The sequence below is a fragment of the Syngnathus leptorhynchus genome, chromosome 18 (assembly GCF_054491065.1).
Source record: "Syngnathus leptorhynchus isolate UIUO chromosome 18, UIUO_Slep, whole genome shotgun sequence".
Classification (NCBI taxonomy): Eukaryota; Metazoa; Chordata; class Actinopteri; order Syngnathiformes; family Syngnathidae; genus Syngnathus; species Syngnathus leptorhynchus.
The window spans coordinates 4,739,972-4,767,444 of NC_141212.1; the positions used below are offsets into that span (position 1 = coordinate 4,739,972).

At 38.4% G+C, this 27,473-nt stretch overlaps 1 protein-coding gene across 6 annotated transcripts in view; it reads left to right on the forward strand.

Annotated features, from left to right (window-relative positions):
* fynb (FYN proto-oncogene, Src family tyrosine kinase b) overlaps window positions 1-27,473 on the forward strand; it is a 29,246-nt gene extending 1,773 nt beyond the window's left edge. The window contains exons 2-16 of one of the 6 annotated variants that reach the window (XM_085937424.1): window positions 2,876-2,946; window positions 3,821-3,893; window positions 5,908-5,976; window positions 14,482-14,738; window positions 17,134-17,230; window positions 19,396-19,494; window positions 19,756-19,859; window positions 19,949-20,098; window positions 22,068-22,232; window positions 22,449-22,604; window positions 23,544-23,723; window positions 23,983-24,059; window positions 24,692-24,845; window positions 24,937-25,068; window positions 25,797-27,473. In XM_085937424.1, coding sequence (XP_085793550.1) covers window positions 14,492-14,738; window positions 17,134-17,230; window positions 19,396-19,494; window positions 19,756-19,859; window positions 19,949-20,098; window positions 22,068-22,232; window positions 22,449-22,604; window positions 23,544-23,723; window positions 23,983-24,059; window positions 24,692-24,845; window positions 24,937-25,068; window positions 25,797-26,005 — 1,770 coding nt within the window. In that variant the 5' untranslated portion in view covers window positions 2,876-2,946; window positions 3,821-3,893; window positions 5,908-5,976; window positions 14,482-14,491 and the 3' untranslated portion in view covers window positions 26,006-27,473. The remainder of the gene's footprint in view (window positions 1-2,875; window positions 2,947-3,820; window positions 3,894-5,907; window positions 5,977-14,481; window positions 14,739-17,133; window positions 17,231-19,395; window positions 19,495-19,755; window positions 19,860-19,948; window positions 20,099-22,067; window positions 22,233-22,448; window positions 22,605-23,543; window positions 23,724-23,982; window positions 24,060-24,691; window positions 24,846-24,936; window positions 25,069-25,796) is intronic. The other 5 variants (XR_015068868.1, XM_085937425.1, XM_085937423.1 and 2 more) reach the window with 5 other exon arrangements.

Here is a 27,473-nt window from a genome sequence, read left to right on the forward strand (position 1 = left end):
TCAAACAATCCGATTAGAATATAATATATAGAATATAACGTATTTTTATTTCGATCAGGTTGGTAATCCGAATGAATGTGTCCATGTAAACATAAACAATGTATTGTTACATGTGTCCAACTTTGACATCTTCAGGGGTTATACTATCAGAGAAATGTTGAGATGTGATATAAATTATGTTTGAAATTAATTGAGTCATTACACAAATAAACCCCTTAGGCACTGTGAGTATCATTGCGATCAATCAATGCAATCTGAAATTCTCTGAATCCTTTGAGCCTGTGGTGATAAAATGACCGTGACATATTGCTTTTTTTTTTTTTTTTCCCCCCCACCTCATCGTTTTCATTCCATGAATTCTATAAAGATAAATCACAAATTCCAAACAAACCACAACTCTTTCATCAAGTTGATCAATTGATTTCAATTCCGTGAACAAGCGGTGAGGTCATGATGCGTCAGATAATTGATTCTGTCACAGTTACAAATAGATGAATCCAAAGAGTAGCGTCTCTTAAATAAAGAATTTTGTTTGTATAGCGATGCATTGCTGTAGCTCCCATCTGAACTTCTTTTTTTTAATTTTTATTTTGAAATTGACAAGCTTCATTTTTGTTGCATGGTGCCATCAGCGGGATTGTGTCAACACTCAGCGTGGACGCGACAAAAGACGAGTGTTTTTCAGAAGCTTTGACACCACACGGGATGTTTTAACATGTTTCTAGTCAGGAAGTGAAGGGTGAAAGTCGAAACTTGACAGCCCGTGGAGATGCCCATCTTTGCTTTGCAGGAATTCAATTAGCCCGAGTTGTTTGTCAAGGAGGGCGGCTCGGTGGCGCAGTGGGTAGCACGTCCGCCTCACAGTTAGGAGGGTGCGAGTTCGATTCCACCTCCGGCCCTCCCTGTGTGGAGTTTGCATGTTCTCCCCGTGTCCGCGTGGGTTTTCTCCGGGCACTCTGGTTTCCTCCCACATCCCAAAAACATGCTTGATAGGCCGATTGAGGACTCCAAATTGTCCCTAGGTGTGAGTGCGAATGGTTGTTCGTCTCTGTGTGCCCTGCGATTGGTTGGCAACCAGTTCAGGGTGTCCCCCGCCTACTGCCCGATGACAGCTGGGATAGGCTCCAGCACGCCCGCGACCCCCGTGGGGACTAAGCGGTTCAGAAAATGAATGAATGAATGAATGTTTGTCAAGGTTCTGAGGCACTAGTAGATCAGGCAGCTCATATCACGCAAATCTTTTTGGAGGCAGACCTCATTGCTTCCACTTGCGCTCTGCTCTCTAACATGTAAAGTCTGTTATTGCTGGTTGAAATGAACTTGTGGTTTCATTTCCTCTGAAAGGAATCACAGTTGCTCATTTACATCTGGAGCGCAGGAAAGGCATGGTGCTCTGTTTTTTTTCCTCATATTTCCTGATCGAGGTTTTCCATTTTTGATCTGCCTCATTTTTTCTTTAATCTTTCAATCCCATTCTGCTCTTAAATCCCTTTAGCCCCTAGTCCGAGGTTCAATAGTGCACTAATGTGCATTGGTCTGTATTTAAAATGTGAATACTGAATATATGGAAATCTTTAAGGCTACTAACCATGGAAAGTTTGTACTGTAGCTGAAGCAGAGGTTGGAAATTGGGGGTTCTTATAACAGGTTTTAACCACAAGCGGGTGTGTAGAGCAGTTATGTAGAGCCATGGTATGATGTGCTGTTAGTTTCACAACTTTCCAAAATACATATTTTGTTCTTTTTCTTTTTGAATTTTTGAATTGTCTGCCCAAGTAACTAAGACATGTTTTCCTTGTGGATTTTTGTTTTAAATAGGGAGGCATATCTATAGCAAATAACCCCATCCAACTCTGGTTAAGTATAGATTTTGTCACCATGATAACCAGGGCGGAGCTTGGTGGTTGTGATGCGGTAAGGACCACAACTAGCCACTTGAAAGGTTTTATTTTCTACAGTGTATTTGCCATGTATAATGTAGAAGTCCGAGACTGCAGGACGAGTTTGCACACGATGAATGAGTCAAAACACAACACATGCTAAGCTATGCATGGGTGTCAAACTCATTTTTGTCACAGGCCGGATTATAGTCATAGTTTCCTTCGGAGGGCCATTATGACTGTCAACGTCTTCTATGTACAATACAAACTGATGATTAACTAGTTTTGAACTCACAGACTAGTAAAAACTGTTAAAAAAAATATATATATATAAACAAAGAATATATTAAAAATTGCTAGCAATTTGTTTTTTTTTGTTTTTTTTAAAGTGAAGACAATTTGTAATTTTAGTATTGACACATGAAATCCATATGCAATTCGACTTTGTGGGCCACATAAAATGATGTGGCGGGCCGGATCTGGCCCCCCGGGCCTCGTGTTTGATACCTATGAGCTATAGACATTCAATTCAATGGACTCAAAAAGTTGCACAACAGATATTACATAAGGGCATGTTTTTCATCCTTATTAGTTTCCTTTGTTTTTGTTTTTTCTATACATGATTGTTTTTAAAATAATGGGTGGAATCGATCCTTCCCTAATTTTGCATTTGTTGTAAATGTGAGTTTCTTATCACAGTGTATCTTAAGTACATGGTCAGTCTGTGCCTGCCACACACAAGTAACAATCAAGTGGGTGTACGATTTCTCTATTTTGTATTGAACTGGGAAACAAAAGTGCTTTCTGTCCATGGTTGCATGGTCTTAAACATAAATAACCTGTTGTGATTTGTGAGATTTGTTGTGGAACAAAGGCTGTATATTTTAGCCCACAAAGCCCCCTTTTATTCACCATCTTAATAATTCTGCATTGCAAAGAAGCTGCCAAGTTCTTCAAGCTTCTATGAATTTTAATACGGATGCATTTTACTGCAGATTTGGCTTTTACGCATGCAACTGATGTCCTCTCAGCCCACAGGAAGGGGATGTTGTTTAAAAGCGTGAAGGTATTTTCCGAGCATCATCTCACATATTAACTTCTTCTCAGACGTCAGACTGTGTTTGATAAGAGCCGCTTCTAATACAGGCAATTTCCACTGCAGTGCACAGGCTCCTTAACTCTGCTGCCTGCCCTTTGCGTTGCCCTTCGCCTTGTGCTCGAATCTGCGGTGTCATTTCTCTGCATTGCTCATGCAGCCTCGAGATGCTGACAGAGGAGATGATTGCATTGTATTTACAATGTTAATATGAATCAAAATGGTTTTACGGAATTTTCTCTCTCTCTGCCATTTTTGCTAACCATATCATGGCATTTGTGCAATGTTGTGCTAGGTTGAATTCTGAATTCTCTTTCTATACATAGCACATTCTTATGTATACTCTTTGTAAAAAAAAAATATATATATATTTATTCTTTTTTTTTATTTTTCATGTAATTATTTATTGTTTATTTACATTGATTTATTTGTATTATTTCATTATTACGCCACCTGTCTTGTAAATACATCAATAATGCAAAATAAAAAAAATAATAATAAAAAGAAAAATAATCAAAAAATAGTTTTGAGTAAAAACATTGGGTAGAACTGCTGTACGACAAAATATGGCAACCTAGTTTTACATTTACAGCAAGTTGTGCGTGTTCACGTCAGAGTTAATTCCAGGTGATAAATGTTCGGCAAATGGTCAATTTACAATGACGCTCAAGAAGAATATTCTCACGTCTTCATTTTGGGAACCAGTCATTGTTTGCAACTGTATATTATTAAGGCAACAATAAGTCTGCATTTCATTCATTTGCTAAATCCCGCCCCATGGAGTGCAGGAGAAGGCCTCATGTTCAGTGACTGAGAATAATTGACAATTTAATCCACTCTTCAGCACCAGCCCTCTCTCTGAGGTCGGCTTGCCCTGACCTGTCAATCAAATTACATCTACCAGAATTTGTGTGAAGGTGAGTTTATGGGCTAGCTTTAAGTTGCAAGCATGTCATAGCTCAACAACATACACAATGACTTTTAGGGCTCGAAAGTCGCACAAAATACTATTTCGTTTTCGTCAGAATAATGTCCAACCGTAGTTGTTCATATTTTGCTTAACATAGAAAGACGTGCTGATTTACTGTGACATTTTTATTACATGTACATGTGACTTTTTTTTCGACTGGCTTATACCATCTGCACTGAATTGTTGTAGGTTTGGTGTTTGTGTCAAAATTACAGCCTGACTTTCCTATTTTTGAGTAGTTTGCATCTTGTATGTTTTGCATCGGTTGACTTTTATTCTGTAAACAGCAGATTGGGACACTTTCATTCCTGCCCTAAGGAAGTTGTGGCTTATGTCACTAACAGTTGTTTTATAGTTTTTTTGTTGTTTTTTTGTTTTTTACAGCTCACAAGGTTCCAACGCCTGTTACTCATTTTATACTCGAGCTTCTTTCAGCTTATGTATGTTTTTCCATCCATTTTAACTGGTTTGCATGTTAGTTACTTGTTAAATTTGTAGACTTGGCTGACAAATCCCAAATGTAAAACTGAGCATTGTTGTTTTGTTATTTGTTGTTGAATAACAAATAGAACACATCTGGGCAACGATGTACAATTGTCAATTACATAAAAAATAAAAAAAGTGGTGGACCATTTAGTTTGAAAAATGCTCACAGCTAAGCGCCAAGGGGCACAATCCGATTTTTTTTTTTTTTATATCTCATAGAATATGCATATAGATAAATAAACCCTGGCTCTACCAAAGTGCCTGACTTGCTGCCCGCTTTGCTTCATTGGCATCTCAGCAACATTGAATGTTTCTCATTTTGTATGGATGCTGCTGTCTTTCCGGCCAGTGAATTAGCTCACACATTTCTCCCTGTAGCTGAGCGACAGTAGCAGAATGACTGAGTCTGTTGTATCTTGGCCAGTCATGTGACAGCTCTATGTGGCTGAGAGCTATTATGTTTTATTAGCCAGCGCACTGTGATGAAGGGGTTCATCTCCCCCTCCTGAGGCCTTCTCTCAAAAAACTCAGAGGACACCCCTCTGGGATGTTGTCGCCGTTATTGCGTTGGCCAGTAAACGAGATCAATGGAGAGGAAGTAAGAGTGGCCAAATGGCAATTTTATGCTGGTAAAGAAGACACAAATCACATGTTTCACTCACACTGAAGCTAGAACGAGTATTTTGGGATGGCAAAAAGCTGCAGCTCCAAAAGTTCATTTCTTTCTTCATGAGCAAAACATCTCGACAATCTTCAGTAATTATAATAAAACAAAAAAATATTCGAACTTTATTCATGTAAAAAAAAAGAAACACCACATCCTCATCACTTTAATATTGACAACAAATATTTTCCCGTTATTGTATTCTGTGTTGTCGGTGAATAAATACAAGTTTTGCGTGGAGGCTTTCTTCAGTCTCATTGCCGCCTCACGTTAGCAATCAGCAAAACCACAACGACAGGTTAAATTTAGATTAACGGACCTGAGCCTTAAAGTCAAACGAGGCGCTAATGTGAGCTGAGACGTTTGGCAGCCATGACAGAACATCTCATGTAAATAAAGGCCATGCACTTAACCCCTGCCAAATAATAGTTCCATGATGTAATTCTGCTGTTTACATAATCCACTCACGCTGGAAATATAAAATTCCCATGTACGATATTTATTTACAAAATTATCAGACAAATGGATGAATGTCGCGGCCTTTGATTGTGTATGTCTACAACCTTGCTGATGTTTTTATCCATCATATCTTTATCAGTGTTTACTAACCTTGATCTCTAGTTTAAGGTTTTATCATTTTTTTAATAAAAATGTTCAAACATATTTATGGCATCCAAAGCCTTGGTGCCACCCAAAGCATTCCGATATAATTCACCAAGACCTACTTTTGACACTGCTTGGCACATTGACTCGATAGTCATGTATTATTAAATTAGAAAATGAATAATTGACGGTTTCTCTGTCCCAACAGGGCCTCTGTTTTGGTGGTGAACAAAGCAATGTGGAGAAAATAAAGATCCTGATACGGAGAAAAACAGAGGTACGATCGTTCGCACTTGAGTAGCTTTATCTTTTCTCTCGTACATTTGTAAACAAATAAATTTGTCTTTGTAAACCATAAAATAATGTAGCTGGCCAAATCGAGTTTTTGAGTTTAACACCTATGATTGTGATTCCATTAATTCCAACTATGTATTCAAATAAAATACCATTTTATTTCTTTTGAAACGTATCCACATGGCAGTAGATGCGCTAATATTCTATCCTCAGTGTGCAACCTGACCTTAAAGTACTTCAAATTCTTCCATCTTTAATCCGCAGTGCAGCAGTTAGGTCAGCCCATAAATTGCAGCTGAGGTAACTTTGAGGTCAGCCAGTACAAGATGCGAAATCCCTTCCCTTTAGCCTTAACTCCACTACTGTGATAACGTTTTACTGTTCTATGCAACCGCCAGTTTATTTTAATACTAAAAAAACGCTGGCGGTCCTAGGTGGGTTAATTCTTCAATTGTTGCATTAGTATCTTAATTTTCTGAGTGGATTTAATAACAGTCTAGTTCTCAGATCGCATTGTAGAAGTTTTGTTCATTTGCCAGATTGAGAAAATTGTGAAATATTGTATATTTTATATTCACACGCTACTCATGTACACAGTCAGTTTTATTTGGAACATGCCACCATCTTTTTTTTTTTTTTGAATGTGGTCATGGTGTCGACTTATTGTATGTTTCTTTTTCAGTTTTAAATTCATTCAGTCTGTGACCTGTTGATTTGATGGTCCCTGATTTCACAGTACATTGCATCTGTCTGACCTGCTGCAAACAGTCAAGTGGCTTTAAATCTGTCTCCCTTGCTCACATATTGAGTAACACCAATCACGTTTTCCGGTGTAGTGGATACGCTTTTGAAGGGAGAAGTGAATTTGTGCACAGCTCCTGAATGATATGTTTGAGTGGAGCTTGTTTTAGAATGCTGCAGTGCTGCTTGTAATCATTTTTGGACTTGACCTGCCCACACTTGCTATTATTTCTGAATAGCATAAAACAGAAGAGTCATAATTTGGTAACAAATCAGCATTATAGTTGCATTGAACATTTATAAATTCAAAAAAATACCTCAATAAAAAGAATATTTTGTGAGCCAAAAGTCATTACGCTAAAGTCATAAAGTCAGAATTCTGAGAATAAAGTCAGAATTCTGAGAATAAAGTCAGAATTCTGACCAGAATTCTGAGAATAAAGTCAGAATTCTGACTTTAAAGTCAGAAATGGGGAATTCTGACTTTAAAGTCAGAATTCTGAGAATAAAGTCAGAATTCTGAGAATAAAGTCAGAATTCCGACTTTAAAGTCAGAATTCTGAGGAAAAAAAGGCAGAATCCTGTCACCCCTCGTTTTTTTTTCTTCACTGGCCCTAATCCTCTTCTGTAGAAAACAAAACAAAATCGCTTCAGTGTTTTGTTTTTTTCAGTGCACACTTGAAAAACTCCTTTACCAGTGACCAGCACAAATCGTCACATTGCGCTGAAATCAAATAACAGATTCAAGGAAATAAATAGTCAAATGGATTTTGTCAATTTTATTGCAAAAAAAAACCCATTTCGAGCCTACTTCCTACACAGATCAACACCACACTCAAAGTTCAGATGGTTGCTCACAAACTGCATGCTCGGGTAGAAGAGAGCCGCCAATGAAGCATTTTATTGACACATCTGGTGGCACTTTCCATCTTTTCATCTGCTTGTTCCTTGCTCTTTTTAGTTAAGTGATCTGCTCAATATCACGACTGCGTAGTGGCATGCGGCTGCCATAGCTCACACAGGATGTCTTTAAAGACGCCCCTTGGCCATCAACAATAAGCCTTAGCTTGCCTCTTAACTACCGCTATTGCTAACATGAATTTTCTTGAAGCTAACGCTCTCAAATATTTGGATAATTAACATGGAAATATTTCCAAATTTCCCTATCTTAAATTTCCCATGGAAGCACTGAAAATGTACTCTAAATTTCCCACCCTAGTTTACCAATAAGAATAGTTGAAGCCACTTTCTGAGAAGAAAACAAGCACACATTTTTATGGCTTTGTGGAATCCAACTGCCAGAACTGCAGCTATATTGTGTGGTTACCACCCACCCAGCCTTCCAGACGACTATGTTTTGACAGTTTGATTGTCGACAGAGCTGCAAGAAGCCGCTGCGAAACATTCACTTAATACTCTACTGAGGTTATTATGAATTTGGCCACACAGAAGCTCAAAACAGAATGTCAGTTAGCTGTGGTTTGCGGAATATTTCTGGAACTGGGAGTGGGGGGAAGGGACAATAACACCAAACAAATCTCACATGGACTGCGGAATGATTTGTATTAAATACTCACAGCTCAGCATTTTTGCTACCTAATTCATAGGTGTCAAACTCAAGGCCCGGGGGCCAGATACGGCCCGCCACCTCATTTTATGTGGCCCGCGAAGACAAATTGTGCATCAAATTTGTGTCATTACTAGAATTGCAAATTGTCTTCACTTTTAATATCTTTTTTTTAAATATATTTGACCAGTTTTTACTCGTCTAATTTGAAAATGAGTTGTCAGTTTGTTTTATAGTTTATACTGTATATAATATGAGTTGCTCATGCATTTATTTCAAAGTCAAAGTCCGCTTTATTGGTCATAATGTCATAATAGCCCTCCGAAAGATGCTATGACTACAATGCGGCCTGCGAAAAAAAAAAAAAAAAGAGTTTGACACCCCTGCCCTAGATTGATCAAATCAATCACAGGATTGACAAATAGAGGCAGACAGTGGTTCTTCTTTTTACACCTAAGGCTAGCGTATTTTCAATTAAGTCCTTAATTGTGGCAGAAAGACCACAATCAAGATTTAAGCTCTTATTCGGGTGGACGAGGCAGTACGAACCACACACACCACCATGCTGCCGCCTGACAATTATAAATTGAAGTCATTAACTGCAAATGCCAAGCTGAATAAAAGGAAAACCGGTACTAAGCATTCTATTCTTGAATGCCTTAAAAAAAAAAAAAGAAATGTTGAGTACACGCCAATTCCTCCGTCAGGGGGGGAAAAAAACGCCGTTAACTTTACAGCAAACAAAGATTTTCGACCATTTATGGTGAATAAAAAATATTTTAGATTTTAAACTATTTCTTTCCATTGTACATCTTTTCAATTAAATATTTTAAACGTCTGGGCCGAGTTGTTTTCCTGCTACTAAATGCATTATGGTATATATTAAAAATTTGAATTTGTTTACTACTGTTCCAACTGCAACTACAAAAAGGCATAACGCCTCAATAATTTGCTATTTAGATAAATTGATGATAGATAAATTGATGCGTACTTGTTCACAGAATCTGTATGAAAACAAAACTGGATGAGCTTTGACAATCCTGTCTTGAGATTTCGAGTTGTGGGTGCTTTCTGCACATTCCTCCTTTATTATAAAAAAACGTGCTATACAAAACCACCACTTACGTACACTGTTGCTAAGAGCCCATATTTTTCACATATATAATGCACAAATACATAGTATGAGTTGCCTATTCATCTTTGAAGGCCATCTCTCAAAAATAAACTTATATCATATTGCCTCTCAAAGCTTTTCTCCTCACCGCCAAACTTACTCATTCACAAGCTATTGAATTGGTACTGTCCAATTTCCACTCCATTTTAACACCCTACTCCTGCCAACTGAGAAACATTCCATAGTACTCACCATGTTCAGGAATTTAGTAACCTAGCAACAAGTCTGGAAAGATACTACATTACCGTATTGGGTTGGAGATGGATGACTGTATGTTGTCTGGTTAGATGTAATTCCTGCTCTTTTTTTTTTAAATGTTTTTTTATACATTCGAATTGCTGCTATATTATTAAAAACTCATTTAGACTACTGGGACTTATAATCCATTAATAGCAATTGTGACCAGAGATTTTAAAAAAAGAGTCGTATGTACGAGACGATATTTATTTATTTTCTAGATTGTGTTCACATACATGAGATGACCATGACCAATCGTTAAAACTTTACGTAAAGAGTTGCTAGCAAGACGTGTGGCGATCCCGTTTGACTTCAACTTGGCTTATTAGTGAGAGATGAAAGGCATAAATTAGGAGTAGGACAGCGAAGGCTTTCAAGGCTTATTTATAGAATGAATGTTCAACTGGTGAGAGACACTTCATCAGTTGAAGCAAGCAAATCTAAATGATGGCATAGGGAGGCCATTTGCGACTGAGCCGTAAAGTGACACATTCTTGATGCTCTCTGAGAGGTGGACTGAAATCGTCTGGGAGACTTTTAACCACATCCTGTAAGCAGTTCATGTTCATGTTCATTTTTCTGCAGAGATGCATCACCCACAAATGTAATGTGAGTGGGGGTTAACCTTTGTATGCACCTTTTGTGTTGTATGTTATTTTCACGTCAAATTAAAGGTTGAGTTTGCAGTCTTGGAAGCTACTAGCAAGATTTGAGTGTAGCCTCCCTTTCCTTGTCTCTCTGCCCCCCCAAAAATTATCATTTATCTTCGTGCATGGTGGCATTCTAAGATTTATTGCCAGAATTATTTAAAAGCAATTTTTTTTTTTTGCAATGGTGGATAAACTTAACTGATGACCCCTGAAATGAAAATTAAAAAATAGTTTTTGTATATTCATGCTAGGAATAATATTATGTTATATATTCTAAGAAACCTGTTTATGATAAAACACATTGTTTTCATGGCAAAAAGAAAAAATAAGGATGCAAACATGTCAGCCAGAGGCGTAAAATTGACTGAGCTGCTTGATGTGAGCCCCTGCAGATGTGTGCTGACAGCTGACCTTGTGTTAATGCAACTGTGGCCGAAACTTGACCCGTCAGCCATCTCTCCTTCATTCCCTTGGGCTCTCGATGCATTAACACCACAACGCTTCATTTGCTTTTCATGTTGAAAATATTGAAATGAGAATTTATCAACATTCATTAACTTTCAACTATACCTTTTTGTTTTTCAAATGAGTCGAAATTAAATATTAAAACAGAGCATTAATATGCTAATCACAAAGTTCAGAGGTCAATACAGTAACTCCTCAAATAGAAATGTAAATATCACCTTAAAATAAAAAAATAAATGATTTTTGATCTTACTTTATTACACCTCCTTCATCATTACCTTTATTATTAACTTGTCATGGCCAAACTGCCCCGTGCTCATAATACTGCTAATTTGTTTCCGCCTCTGACATTGAGCCATTTTGACACAATGGTGTCGCTGAAGGTCTTGCCTCGCTCCACTATGACTGACTGAATCGGGCAGGACAAAGACCTGTATCTACCAGTGATTATAATTCAAATGAATTTCCTTAATTTTGATCAAGACTGGCACTAAATTATGATTTTATTATCAAACATAATTGAAGTGTTCTATTAAGTCGCCATCTTCGTTTGTTCCTTGGAGATGTATCATCAAGATAGAAATTTTATTCCCAATCAAATATTATGATCATATCTAACATGTGGCCACACTGACATATTTTACTTATTTATATTTTTCATTATTAATATTCTTTGTAATAAATCATATCCGTGGATCATTTTAAGCTGAAGTTATCAAGTATGGTTCCTTTTAAGTCAAATCGTTATCATGGCAAATTGATAATATGTCTTTTTTTTTTATGGCCTGGCAGCGAGACGAGGATTTGGCTTTGGGACCAGAAGGTCAGGGTTTGAATTGATGCTAATCTACTTCCTTCATTTTAAGAGTGCAGCATCGCTTATATGCTCCATCAGTTTGACATCTCCGCCTTTTTGCTCGTGTGTGGTCTGCTTTTTTTGTGTGGTGCAACACAAATATACAGCAGCTGAGTGAAAATTAAAAGTTAAAATGAGGTATATGAAATTAAAATGAAAGGCTTTACATTTCCCTTCAAATTTTCCAAAGTCATATACCCTTCACTTGTAGCTGTTGTCAGGATGCAGGCTGTCTAAAAATAGTCTGGTTTCCCGTTTCATGCCCATCTGGATGATTCTTAGAATTATTATTTTTTTTTACATTTCCGTGTCTACAGCTGCGGATATTTCCCTCGAAAAGGAAGACCATTCTCTAATTGTGGTGGAGGAATTGGGGGAGGCACGCATCACAGCTGCTGTGCCTCTCATGTTGTGTCTCTGGCTGCTACTAATCCAGACAGATTTAGTTGAACCTTTTGGACCACAGTTTAAAATACTATCAAACCATTACAACGCACTAATACCACCCTCGAGAGCATCCGTCATACCCGTTAAGTGTTCTACTTGAAAATGCGATGATTTGATTGACCGCTGAATAATGCTGAGAAATTGTCTGCATTTATTTGATTAAATGAGGGTTTGGTGTAAGTCTGAACAATTAAAAAATATATATTTAATTGTATTTTTTGCTTTCTTACTACAATCACTGATTTTTGAAAATAATCCTGCATTTTTTATTTTTTTTTTGTCCTACAAACTGCTTGTGAGAATTTATTAAATCCCACGAATGGGCAATTCTATTTTTCCACCACATGCAGAATTCTCTGGCTATGTTCTACTGTAGAGATCTCAGAGTGAGGAAACTGGCCAAAGCCAATGTGCAAAGCCGTTTATGGGGTATTTCGGGGCAGTAGCTAAACTTGAACCGGTCATCGTCCAGCATCTAAGCCAAGTAAAAACTCCTGCCAACCCACATGGTTTCCTTACTAGTCCTTCCTGCCAATAGAATACCCTAAAAATATCTAAAAGGAGAAGCCAGGCAACACCATTTAAATCCGAGAAATATCTGATATGACCAACAACAAAAAGGAGACACCTGCATTTGCTGTGACAACCTCTGATTACGCTGACAGGCGTTCCAGGAAGTGTCTGTTCCGGTGGGTATTCTGATCAATCAATCTGTAATTCGGTAAAAAGAGAGATCAGTTACAAGACTGCTGCACTAATTGGCAGAGAATAGTGTGGCTTTTGATGATACCCTGTCATGAAAGTTCAAATTATATTTGGCAGTTTGTAGTTAAAAAGAAAAACCGACAATGAGTGTATATTTTCTGTCACCAGCTGAGAGACAATTGTGCCAAGATCATTTCAGAAACAGTGTTGGATAAGACCGCACGAATTTGGTACACACGTGTGGTGCTGGCCTGGTATGCAAATTATAGTGTTTTAAGATGTTTTTGTAAATCTGCTCGAATGGGAATTGTTTTGACATTGTTGACTTGGAATGCAAAGAAAGACTTTTTGTCTCTTGAGATTTTTACCCCTCAACCTTTTTTTTTATTTTTAGTTTGTTGTTTTTTTGTGTTTGTTTGTTTCATGGACTTAGATATGGCACTTGAAAGTGTTATTTCTTGTATTTATTTTTTGCCCCATTTTTCATGTTTTAAATATGTTCGAAATAAAGATATATCAATTAATCAATCAAAAAAACATTTTTTGTCTCTGTAGCAGTCTGAAATGTGGCTATTCAGACAGAATAAGGCGGATGCAAATATTAAGTGACATTTTTTGATATTGGTTTGTCTAGTTTAATAGCTTTCCTGTTGCTATAGCGTTACAATGTTTTTTATTTTTTGTAAACCAAATTAAAAAAAAAAAACATTTTAGGAACTTTTTTTTTTTTTTTTTCATCAAATGTTAACCCCAAAATAAACAGCAACAACACAACTGGTTTGTACCACCAAAAAAGCAATGAAAAGAGAAGAACAGCTTGTGATTCAGTATTATTTGTATCGTGCTAAATTACAGAGTTATATTTTTGAGGGCACGGCGGTGAGAGGAAAATTTGCATCTGAATATAAACAAGAGTCAATGAGGCTGTAGCAAAATAGAGTACATGGGGGTTTGGATGATAAAATATTGCAATGCGGCAGGAATTAAAACGACAGTAATGTAAACGTTGGATCATTTTTGGCAAATCTTGGTAATAATTAGCTAAACAAAGATTGGAGATTTAATTAAGTAGGAAAGATTTCTTTCTTTAGAGGCTGCTTTTACCATCTTGTTATAATAAGTGGCTTCTCTCCAGCCAATAATCTTGACACCATTATGCCTCCTGACCATGAAGGAGATGCATTATATTCATGAGTCATCAAGAGAGATTGAGCTGTGGTCAGGTTATAAAAAAAAAAAGATGGCTACTTTCCAAAGCGTGGTGCTACTTTGTGCAAGAATGTCATCTGGAATGAAAGTGGCGTCAAATGACACATTTAAGTAGTGTTGAGTTCATTTGTATGATCTTATTTCATCCAACCAACCTTATTTTTGTTTCAGACCTTTTTTTGCTGCACTAGCTTATTAGAAAAATGCCAAACTCGACATCTTTTGAAATCGTGGATGAGCAATTTCGTCTCAGACGTAAGATGCTCAATCATGAGGAAAATTGGTCATCGTATCTCCAAAACAGCCGTCGTACATCTCGGTGTGAGAAAGAAGATGTCACAGATGATGACATCTATCAAACCATGAGAAATCTACTGTCAATTGCATTCCGCTAAACTAACCTATAGTATCTGTTGTTCTTCCTCCTGTCCTTCCAGATTATAGATAATGGGCTGTGTGCAATGCAAGGATAAAGAAGCAACCAAACTCACAGACGACAGAGACACCAGCATCTCCCATGGTGCGGGTTACCGCTATGGGGCTGACCCCATGCCACAGCACTACCCCAGTTTTGGGGTCACGGCTATCCCCAACTACAACAATTTTCACACACCTGTCGGACAGGGGATGACTGTTTTTGGTGGGGTCAGCACTTCCTCCAACACTGGAACCCTCAGGACTCGTGGTGGGACAGGTAAAGTGGGAGCTAATGGTTTACTCGGCATATTAGGCTATCAAATATCCTGATAAGGAGTTTTGCAATCAGCACTTATACCCCAACATCTTATCTGCACTGACTCTTTCCCTGAAATCTGCAATAGATTTCTGCAATTTTTTTATTGACAAAGTGCGATGTTGTTTCAAGCACCGCACTTAACCTCGCTGTCCTAGTTCCGCGGTGTTAAAATCTTTTAAAGCGGTTTCCTTGACAGTTTTAGAGGATGCACTTCACCAGATTAGGCCATTCTGTTTTCCTTATGGTTTTGCTCCTCCTGATCTATTTAAGGAGGTTCTCCAGAGTACTGGTGAATCGATTTAGGATATTGTAGACAGTTTTCGTCTGGTGTGGTCTTCCAACATTTTAAACATTCTGTCTAATTTTCTACCCATTTCCAAGCTGCCTTTGTTTTCTAAAATTCTGGAGAAAAGCTTTAAGTCCCGCCCTATGGTGTTCCACAGGGATATATTTTAGGCCCCTTGATGTTTTCATTACTTTTGTTGCCCCTATATAGTCCATCCTATGAAAACATGGTATTTTCTGGTTTTCAGTAGGATAATAAGTGTTTCTTTTTTTTTTTATTTGCAATTTATTATTTGGTTCAACAATTATGGCCTTTATACTTCCAGGGAGCCTGATCTTCCACTAAAACCTAGGTGTCCTTGAGAGGGTAGCTAGCACATTTTGTTCAAAATTTCTTTACATCCATCAAAAATTCCTACTACTTCCTGAATTCCCAGCCATCGCCTTCTTATAGGCGGAGCCTCAGCAGTTTGACACCAAATGCGGCCCAGCCCTGTCAGGAACGTCCGGCTGGTATTAACACATGGCTTTGTGTGGAGAGGACATTGTCTAGGAAATGAATATTCCAACTCAGGATATCCTTTGCTTGGCTGAACCTTGTATCTACCTTGAACTAAAAAAAAAAAAATCCCCGCAATTTATACGACTCCACTTTCTCAAAGCATGCTTTAGATCTTTCAGTGTTTAATCCAAATCCACTCAATGGGCAGTGACACAAGGAGAGGCTTATCTTTCAAAAATCCTCCTTCCTGCAGGGAAAATGTGGATATAAGCTGCCCTTCACTGTTGTAGTAACAGCAATGCAACTTGCTATGTATTACTAATACCCATGATGTAATATGCAACCAAGCTAGTCCTACGACCTTATATGTAAGTCCCTCACTGAGAGACAAGCTAACATGAATCAATAAATCAATTTATACTTCCCAATTACTCTATTGGCCAATTGGAAACACTCACACACTGCGATGCAATTGGGGTCTTGTGATTCTTAAAACATTTGAGTGTTACCCTTTTTGCCATTTTCATAAAAAGCAGCAAGCCCTTCCCATTAAAAGCCTTCATTTATTGCAAAACATGTTGCCCAGAGCTTTTTGGGAGTTTGGTTGGAGTGTCTGAAGTCAAATGACTTGAATTCTTATGATCAAAAGAATATTTACAAGACTTTCTAAAAGGCTTCATTTGTCAAGCGCAGATGCCATGAAAACAGATTTAACAAACACAGGCCTGCTTGATCAAATACTTTTTCGTGACATTTTTGGCTTATCAAAGCCATTTGATCTCCAAGACAAAACAATTTAACCCCAGACAAGGGATGCATTCAAATATTAGGGGATTGGCTTCACGGGCCACATGAAATAATGTCACAGGCCGAATTTGGCCCCTGGGCCTTGGGTTTGACACCTGTGCATTATGCAGTAGAAAAATGAGAGCAGGCGAAAAATGTACAAAACAATAATTATATGCTACATTGGGTATTTTTAGCCTACAAAAAACATACTTCAATTCAAGAGACAGGTTCCACTGAAATGTTACTACTGTTCTACTGAAGTTTAGTTTCCACTGGTCAGCAGCAATGCCATCCTATGTTATCCAATCATCTGCTTCCCTGCCCTTTTGTTCCACTAGCTTTGTATTTATTGATGCTGCACTCGGGGGTAGCCTGCGAGTTATTTCATAACGGACTGAAGCGAGGTTACCCCTTTCCTTCTTCTGTCCCTTATTACTCACGTCGCAGAAGAAGAGAAAGAGATGAGAAAACATGGCTTTTATATAGTTGCATATGTTCACTAAAATCATCAGTGCAATAGATTTCCACTGTCTTCTACTAACATTTCAAATATCATCACTTCAAATTTTAATTTGTTAGCTTTTTTAATTTTTTTTATTATTTTTTGCTTTATTGAATTAATTTATGTATTTGTTTATTATTCAAATTTTATTTTTTCAGGCTTTTTCAAATTATTTTTTGCTTCATTTTATTTATTTATTTGTTATTTAATTAGAATGAAAGGTCTTGCAAAAAGATGTTGATGTTCCCTTTTTTTTTTTTTTATTCTTTGTGCAGGAGTCACCCTCTTTGTGGCACTTTATGACTACGAAGCACGGACAGAAGATGACCTCAGTTTCAGAAAAGGAGAAAGGTTCCAGATTATCAACAGCACGTAAGTCACTACAGTCGCTTGGTCTGAGCGTCTTTACTTAGGAAAAATATACATTTACATTTATCACTGGAATAGCGAGAGGTAAATGTACTTTGTAGTTAGCTGAGCTCAGAGGTTTCATTATCTGCAGTGAATAAGTGCCGCTTTCTTTCATTGGAAATATAAATATTACTGCTTTCCTTTCTTCCATGCCATCCAGCCTCGAGTGTTTATTTTTTAGATACTCTTATTGGACCCAAAAAAAAAAAAAGAAACCATTCATTGACTCGTGAACAGGAGCAAGAAAACACGGTCATGAGGTCTCAGACTGCTTTTTTAAAAAATGTCCCCCCCCCCTCTTTTCTCTCGTCTTAGTGGAGCCCACAAAGAGCTGCATCACATCTTTAATTTCTCTCTCTACTCTGCTCCCCTTTTTTTTTCCCATGCCAGCCATCTTCAAATATTTATTCCTTAGCCACAGTGACTCCTGTTGGACAAACAATGAAAAAGCCTGAAAGCGATCGCAATGATCAAGTCAAGTCAAGTCAAGTCAAGTTTATTTGTATAGCCCTAAATCACAAGCAGTCTCAAAGGGCTTCACATAGACAATCAATTGACAATAATTCTCAAAGCATCCCCTGATCTTAGGCTCCCAAAAGGGCAAGGAAAAACTCAAAAAACCCCTACAAGGGGAAAAATGAGAAACCTTGAGAAGGGACCACAGATGATCAAATAGCAGACTATTGACAAGATTTTATGATTATGCTCATCCCTTCCAAAAAAACTCCGATTTATTGATGTTACTTTCCGCCCACCCCGAGTTTATTTTCATACCCCGTGAGGGAGCAGCTCTCATTTTGACAGTGTTTGTAATTTATTTAAATAGTATCGTTCACACAACAGAGTGGTGGAGTGAATGAATGCGTGAGTGATTCATCTGAATCACAAAGGTCCACTGTTGAATTATTCTCTCATCACAAGACACTCGGGGAGAGAGAGGATATGAATCGATTCAAAGACACAGGGGAGCTGCATTGTTTATTCCATTTCTTTTCAATGATATGCTGCATTAAATTGTTGCTTTAAATGAGTTTCTTTTTAAAAGTTTGCAGTGTTTCCCTCCCAGGCTCCATCGAGACACAAATTTCAATATGTTACACAACACAAATACCCCCCCCTGTAGATAGTTCTCCATCAGAATGCAGATTATTAGCATCTCAGACCCTCCCACCTTCACTCCCTCCTGAGGCTTCCCTCTTGAAGCTGTCGAGTAAATCTTACACAGGCAATCCTCTGTCACACTTTTATTCAGCATAAATAAAATGTGTGATGTCACCGGAACTGCCATTTTGTTGCTAGCTCTTGTAGTAGTCAAAGTGGCTGGTGAGCTAAAAGGTTATTTTCCGGACTATAAGGCGCACCTAAAAACCTCAAATGTTCTCAGTGCGCCTTATAGTCCGGTGCGCCTTATATGTGGACCAAATTCCTAAATTTAAACTGGCCCGAAGCATTGTGTCATGAAATCAATCATAAGTGGCCCGCTGAAGACTATGAATCATGAATCAAAAAGACTATGGATCATTATTTTGTGATTATAAAGTAATTTGTTGCATCTGAGTGGAAATAAAAAAATGGAGATTGATTTGATTTGAATTAAAAATCTGACATGATGCATTAATGGTGCGCCTTGTAGTCCAGAAAATACGGTAATTAGCTAAACTAGCTAAGAAAGTATTTGTATAAGAAAAAAATGCCACTTTTAAATTGAAAAATAGGGATTAACACAAAAGGTGAAGCAACAATTAGCATGATTATTTTTTTTATTTTTTTTAAATAATGTGACTAGAGGCTGCTGATCTCGCTTGTGGCAATAATTCGACTTTAATAGCTAAGTGAAGGGTAAAAAACAAACAGAGATGCAGGGCTGGGGTAAAAATGGCAAAACACAACAGAGTCAAATTGGGCCGTACTAAAATCCAAAACGGGAACCCAGAAAGCAGTGAAAAAGAAAACACAAGAGTACTGTGGTAAGTCAATGTGGGTGCTTCCAGACCATCTAAATTTCAAACTGTCTGTGAATCAGGAGATATACTATGTAAAAACTGTCCAGTGGCAAAAAGTATGCCAGCTCATGAGACTTGAGAAAGTCTAAAGATTTCTGCTCTTCTTATTCTGAAATTTTCCAGTGAAGGGGACTGGTGGGACGCTCGCTCGCTCACCACTGGTGGCAGTGGTTATATACCCAGTAATTATGTGGCTCCAGTGGATTCCATCCAGGCTGAGGAGTAAGTAGAGAGAAAAAAAAAGAAAAAAAGATTATGTATGTGTCAAAGTGCTATATCGAGACAGAAATGTTTCGATAAAATCACTCATTTCAAAACGCTAACAATATTCAGTCCTACTTGACTTTAAATGACGAAAGAAATGCTGTGTGTTCAAGTGTTAATCTTTAATTTGACATTTTTACAAAAATGTCTTACTACATGTTTCATTTGTCTCCAACTAGTATTCCCGTTGGGTTAACGTGAACCTTCCTCTAATTACAGTTGGTATTTTGGTAAACTGGGGCGAAAGGAGGCCGAGAGACAGTTGCTCTCTACTGGGAACCCACGAGGTACTTTCCTCATCCGGGAGAGTGAAACCACAAAGGGTAAATTATCAATATTTTTGATTCTAAGTATGTCAAAATAATATGTGGCTAAAAACACTTATCCGCAAAAACCTAATTATCCCTCCTAGGTGCCTTTTCCTTGTCCATACGGGATTGGGATGACATGAAAGGTGACCATGTCAAACATTATAAGATCCGTAAATTGGACAGCGGTGGTTACTACATCACCACTAGGGCTCAGTTTGATTCACTACAACAGCTGGTTCAACACTATTCAGGTACGACAGCTCTAGTTATTTTTCGTTAGCGCTGCTTATGCTACACTATAAGTTTCATTATTGCCTATCACACTTTGCTTTGTGTCAATATGTGGCCTGCAATTGACTGGCGACCAGTCGCCGCCTCTCACCAAAGTCAGCTGTGATAAGTTTCAACTCATCTGTGACATTAATAAAAATAAGCGACATAAAACACAGATGCAAAAAAGGGACATTTGTAATCAAATCAAAAAGGAAATTTCTTAGAGTAATGTAGCAGCAGTAGTATAGTAATATGTTCATGAAAATGTTAATATTTATGATAGATTTATTGTTTACAATTACACACAAGCACAAAATACTTCATGATATAACTGTTATGTATGACTACAAAAAGTAATAAATAATACAATTTAGAGCTGCAAGAATTTTTTTTAATATTCACTTAAGATGTCAATTATTCTGACAATTAATCGATGAAGAACAATAGAATAATTTACTTTTATTCCTTAATCCTTTTATTCAAAATTAGGAGATTTATTTAAAATAGATTAAAAAAATGCACAAAATATTCAGGGTTAGGGTTAGATCATTGTTTTCCAAAGTGTTTTAGTAATTGTTATTTCTCCTCCTTTGCTGCAGTCAGTCTCATTTTAATCAGGTCCTAAAATATAAAATATCACACGACACGATACTTTATCTTCACGAGATGAACACAAGTGACAACACACTAAGGCTTCTGCTTTTATGGCTTATTCTTCTTGCTTGCACCAGGCCCTGATTGGATTGGATCAATAAAAACAGGAATAAAAACATTGAATAATTTTTGCATCAATGCATTTTAAATACCACAATCAAAAATAGCTGGCCATATTCTTTGAAATCCTCCATTGTTTTTTTTTTCCAGGTCAGATGAACATTTTGCCCCCAAGGGGGAGCCAAATGGCAGCTGACCAACCCCAAAATGAAAAAATGTAATGGAGAGCAATTGATTCAACTGAGATCAAATTGTTATCATTCCAATCCATCTTTCTGGGCTGCTACATTTCTAGGAAAAGATTTGTGTTTACTGTGGATACAGTTTACATATTGGCAGTTTTTATGACCAAATTAACATGCAATTGTCCCAGATGGGTTTTGACGGTCAGCTAAACACCCTCATGGGTGAGACTCTGACCTTTATCTCATCTTAACTGCCCCATGTAAACACCCTGCGGATTACAGGTTGTGTGGGGGGTGGGGGGGTCTTTGCACTTATCAGCTTGTATAGACGGAAACACGAGCCCTAATCTACTGGTTTAATCGATAACAAGCAAACACCAGAGCTTCCTCTGGAGTAAAAAGCAAGACATTTGATTTCATGAGACAGCGTTCAGCGACTAAAGTGATGCTGAGCGGCGCTAATCGAAATGGAAGCAGCTGGTCAACCACTCAGGCACCTAAACGGGCCTAAAGTCCGGGGTCTTTATGTTTAACTGCGACTTTTGTATACATTCCTCGAATTCAGATTGTCTCTTAACATGAATTACCGTCATTATCGTAAAGCATCCGCAGATTGAGAGACCGTTAAAAGGATGGGAACTTGTTTTATCACCATATGGCCAAACTAGATCATTGGTGTCAAACTCCAGGCCCGGGGGGCCAAATATGGCCCACCATATCATTTTATGTGGCCCGCGAAGACTCATCAAATTTATTTCAGTATTAAAATTGCAAATTTTCTTCATTAAAAAAAAAAAAAATACAGATATTGCTATTCTTATATTCCTGGGCTAAATAGACAAAAGTATTGGGACACTCCATAGTCTCCTCAGTCTAACCTTGCCGGAATTATAATTATATTCTGCTCACATGTATCTGCACTGTAGAATTCATCTGAACAGCAGTTCAAGTGAATTTCTTCCTCCCCTTTGCTGCAATTTTGTCTGGTCAACTTCTCCGTTGCATTTCTTTCTTCTCTTATTTCTGCATTACTGCGTGGCCCGAGCAGACCGAGCCGCCGGTCTCTGTTGTCGCTTGGTGGTTCCCTGCCACAAAGGGATGCCCCGCCTCACTGACCTGTCAGTCAAAACCAAAGATGTGTGGGAGATCCCGCGGGAGTCACTGCAGCTGATAAAACGTCTTGGGAATGGGCAGTTTGGGGAAGTCTGGATGGGTATGGATCCATTCATCTTCAGATGAAGGGGGCTGCATGGAGGAGGCCACACTCGGACAGTTGAGACTCCCAAAATAAGAACTGGGGGGCTTTTTCCTTTTGGGGGATGTTGCAGAGAAACCGTTTGATTAGTCCAAAGTTGGCCTCCTTCATCAACCTTAACTGCATGTACTCCTCATTAGTTAACCCTGTATGCCTTCCCTCCCGTCCTTGTAGAGTGTGCGGATGGTTTGAACTTTAAATTAACTGGCGTGTGTGTGAACTGCAACCCTGACACTGTGGGCTTGAGTCATGATGCCTGGGAGATCAGAAGAGAAACCCTTGAATTGAAGTTAAACCTGGGCAAAGGATGTTTTGCTGAGGTATTTTACGGTAAGAGTACTCAGTAAGGAATATTATTTTTATCAGTGTTCGGAATTTAATTTTTACGCTGTTTTGTGAGATTAGAACAAAAAAAAATCTTTATTATTGAAAATAAAAGCACAATTTCCCCTGATAGTTTGTTTCCACACAAACTGAATCAGCATTAAATTTATAATATAATAATAGATAAATAAATCATTCAACATTCAGCATATTTTCTATACTACTAAAAAATTATATTTATATTTTTAATTATTTCTTATATATTTGTTGATAAATGTAACACCATAGATATTTATAGTTCCATGTGCAGATACTGGAAATGAATTTTTTTTCCCAGATGACACCCAGCTTCTGAGCACCTTTACCAAGCTGATGCACCCTTCTTCCCGAAAAGTCGTCAAAACCGATATTCGGGTTTACTTAAAACCTTCCCAGCATGCGAGTCAATGGTCTCCTGCTTCCCTTTTGAGTCACTCCTCTCCATCCTTTAACAGAATGAGATCAGTAGAACTATTACAGTAGTCCATATTTGGTTATGTAACAACAGTGCCATAGTCATGTTATGTTAAAGCAACTGGCATCTCCACAGTTAGAAGCTTACAGGCTTGCCCTTGTTAATCATCCTCTGAAGGATTATCTGCTCCCGTGTTGGCGCATTGTAGCTCTTCAATCCTCACTGGATGTCTACTGATGGCTTTTCAAATCCAGATCAAATCAAAGTACCTTCTAAATCTTTTATCCAATTAATTATCTATCTGCTCAAACCGTGTGCCTGAGAAGTAAAGATGATCTGATTCCCATAGCGTCTCCTGATCTCCTGCTGTGTGGCATGTTTACATCAATGTCTGTAATATTTTTTTTTTTTTGTGCATGCCTAACGTGTCATCTCTGATTGGACGGTGTGATTGAGGTGTAAAATGTAGTAATGGTATACTAATGTGTCAGGAACATGGAACGGCACCACAAAGGTAGCTGTGAAGACTCTGAAACCTGGAACCATGTCCCCCGAGTCCTTCCTGGAGGAGGCTCAGATCATGAAGAAACTCCGCCACGACAAGCTGGTCCAGCTGTACGCTGTCGTGTCCGAGGAGCCTATTTATATCGTCACAGAGTACATGGGGAAAGGTACATGAAAGCTTGCAGAAATAAACGAATGAACATGAGCCCATTTGGAATTCATTCAGTTGCTAACCAAAACAGCAGTACCTATGCAAGTAGATAAACCATTTCAGATATGTGCTTTGCTGTATACTGACATGTGGTGGGTCTTCATTTTGTTTGTTTGTTGTTAGTTGCAGATATTTTTCTTTCACTTCTGCCATTTTTGTTATGTTTTAAAATTTTTCCCCTAATCTAAATGGTAATAGAAAATATTGCCTTGTAGGAAGTCTACTGGACTTTTTGAAAGACGGAGAAGGGCGAGGGTTGAAGCTGCCTAATCTTGTGGATATGGCTGCCCAGGTATGTTGTCTTTTTATTTCAGCCATTTATAAAATTATAAAACAAGCCAATTATAAAACAAGTGCCCCTTACAGTAAACATGGCTATTTATTGTTGTTTACATTTGTTAGAGCACATTTATGAATGTATGTGCAACTAGAAAAAAAATGTAAAAAAATAACAGTAAAATCATTTCGAATCAACAGGTGTAGAAAAACACATTCAAAAATGAAATTGTTTCACCACTACTGATTTCTCTTCATTTGAAATTTGCTCGCCACATAACTAACTCATTCACAGTTTACAAGTTGAATCACGATCATTCAATTCTATGCTTGTTTGTCGATTTGTTTTGTCCAATTGATAGAACAACTAAAAGCTGATTTTTCTGACTGACAAAGAGAAAAATCCACCTGACTGATACTAACTAGGACACGAATTTCTAATCAGGGCAATCAACTTCAAGGGCAGAGATATGGAACCCCTTGAGAAGCCAGCTAAATGAAGGCCATTAATGGAAAAATGAGGGACATGATGTGTGTCGACAGTACTTCATAAAGTACAGTCAGACTTGAACTCTTAAACACTTGAAGCTTTTCGAATCTAGATGTTGCAGCAAATCATAACTGATATTTCATGCTCTTCTGTGGCAGGTGGCGGCAGGTATGGCTTACATCGAGAGAATGAATTACATCCATCGAGACTTGCGATCTGCCAACATTTTGGTGGGAGACAACATGGTGTGTAAGATCGCCGACTTTGGCCTCGCCAGACTCATCGAAGACAACGAATACACCGCACGACAAGGTGAGTCTTCACATTTCACCCCTCCGCTGTCCATCCACGGATTCTAGGGTCATACATAATTGACCTTCGGTTGCTGATGTCATCTACTCAGGTGCAAAGTTCCCCATCAAGTGGACCGCCCCGGAGGCTGCGCTGTACGGGAAGTTCACCATCAAGTCAGACGTGTGGTCCTTTGGCATTTTGCTGACAGAGCTGGTCACCAAGGGTCGAGTGCCTTACCCGGGTGAGCGTTGTTGTCGTTGAGGCTCAGCTTTTAAATCTAGCTGCCTCTGCTGAGACTTTTTTTTTTTTCTGTGACAGCCTCCGGCCGCCCTCATGTCGTTTTATGAGAGTAAAAGGTTCTTTAATGCTTGGGTAATCTTTGTTTCCCTTGCCAAAATGTGAGATAACATTTGATTACTGCTGTTGCCTGCAGGACAATTTAAATTTCTGACCGGGAAAAAAAAAAGGGAACATGGGAGGCATAATGCGTACGTCCAGATGGATTTGTAAACGAGTTGTGCTCAAGGCAGAAGGAAAGGAAGGTTAGGATGCAACTGAGCTGAGGGATTAGCTTCTTTGTTTTTTGTTTTTTTTTGCATAAAATACCGTAAGTGAGCTCTTTAACACCTTTTTGAAAACCTCAAAAGAATTTCAAATATTAATGCATTGGACCCCCAACAATCCGAGGAACCTGCTGTAAATCCAAAAATATTTGACAGCCGCCAAAATTTTTGTTGTTTTTGTAATTGCTTAGAGATGCCACAAGGTGGCGGCAAAGTAATGAAAACACATAAGTAACAACACCGTACGCAATCATGAACTCCTGTTACATAAACGACAATACTAAATTCTAAACTGAGTGCCGCGTTATCTACATCATCACATTGGCACCATAGCGCACAGTGACACCTAGTGGACTGGATGTTTGTCATGCCTAAAAAATGTCACCCCTCCGCCCGTGTGTTCCAGGCATGAACAATCGTGAGGTTCTGGAACAAGTGGATCGAGGCTACAGGATGCCATGCCCCCAGGACTGCCCCATCTCCTTGCATGAGCTCATGCTGCAATGCTGGAAGAAAGACGCAGAAGAGCGGCCCACCTTCGAGTACCTGCAGGCCTTCTTGGAGGACTACTTCACAGCCACCGAGCCTCAGTACCAACCCGGAGACAACCTCTAAACGTTCTTCCTCCCTGCCTCTAGGTTGGAGCTGGATGCAAAAAAAACTGGAATCTTCCTGGACTTGTCACTATTTTATTTTAGAAGACATCTGCAAAGCATCCTTCGCTCAACTCATTTCATTTCCTACACCCCCTCTAGTGTATGAAGTCTGCTATGCCATAAGAGGTGAGTTTGGAGGCAGGGGTTTGGAGCTCGGGCTTGGATTCGATACTTGTATTCAGTGTAAATATTTTTTTAAAAGGGTTGTTTTAGTTTGTATGTCTGCTTCAATTCAAAATATATTTTTCATCTGCCAAAAATGAAGGTTAAGAACCATTTCATCTGTCTGTGTATAATTCCTACAGATTACGTTGAAACCCAATCCTCCACCATACCATGCTTCATCTGATTATGTCTTCCATTCCGTTCTCATCTCCTGAGGTTTTATTTAGCTTTTTCTCCAGATACTGCTGTCTGTCTGGAATCACATCATACTTTTTTTTTTTTTTTTTTTTTTTTCAAACTGAACGTGACCATGTACAGATTGTCAACATATCCCGCCCCCCCCCCCCCTAATAAATTGTAATCAGGTGGAAAATAGGGGTGTCCCGATATCATGACAATTGCCTGATCGTGATTTATATGTGCTCTGCGATTAGTTGGCAACAAAATCTTAGTGTCCCCCCCCAAGTCAGTCAGTTCAGAAATTCAATCCATGTGTCATTTCTGATGATATATCGGATCAATATCGAGCAGTAACTTAGGCTTCAATATCGATATTGTATCAGAAGTGAAACCGTATCGGGACACCTCTAGTGGAAAAGTCATTGTTACACAATTAGCAACCATTTTTTTTTTTCATTTCCTCAAATAGGAACCTATGGTTCGTAGTCGCTTGGTCCATCGGCCGATTTGAACGAATAAAAGCCTCTTTTTTTTAAACCGTATTTCCTCAAATATTCTCGTTGCCTCCAGTTTCTCTCACCAGATGTAAGGGGGGGCACTTAGAGCAATTAACACCTCTCACTGATTTGATGGTCACCCTGTCTCGTCCAATTCAAGACGTAAATTTCTCTCTCCTGAAAATGACTCAACTATTATAGCCACTTGAACGAACACTTATCGAAATAAATGCCTATCTCCCCCCCCCCTCCCCCCTTGTAGAGGTTTTATCTTTTCACAGGGATTTGTACAAATAAAGGCGTCTCAAATATGTGTCCTTAAAGTAAACAATCGGTGTCCTTTGCAGTTTGGTACGTTCAAAAAAAGTCTGAGCCACTTTTGAAGGAAATCTTTGTACTTTAAGAAGACAGTATGCAAGATGTGGTTTGTCATTGCAGGATTTTTTTTCCATTTGTTTACAGTTGTACAGCAAACGGATGAATTGTCACACCTGTTATGTTTCTTATGCTATTTTTTTTTTCTTAACATCAAAATGTTTTGTTAATTAAGTGGTTTGTCTTTTTTCAGGGTCAAAAGGACAATAA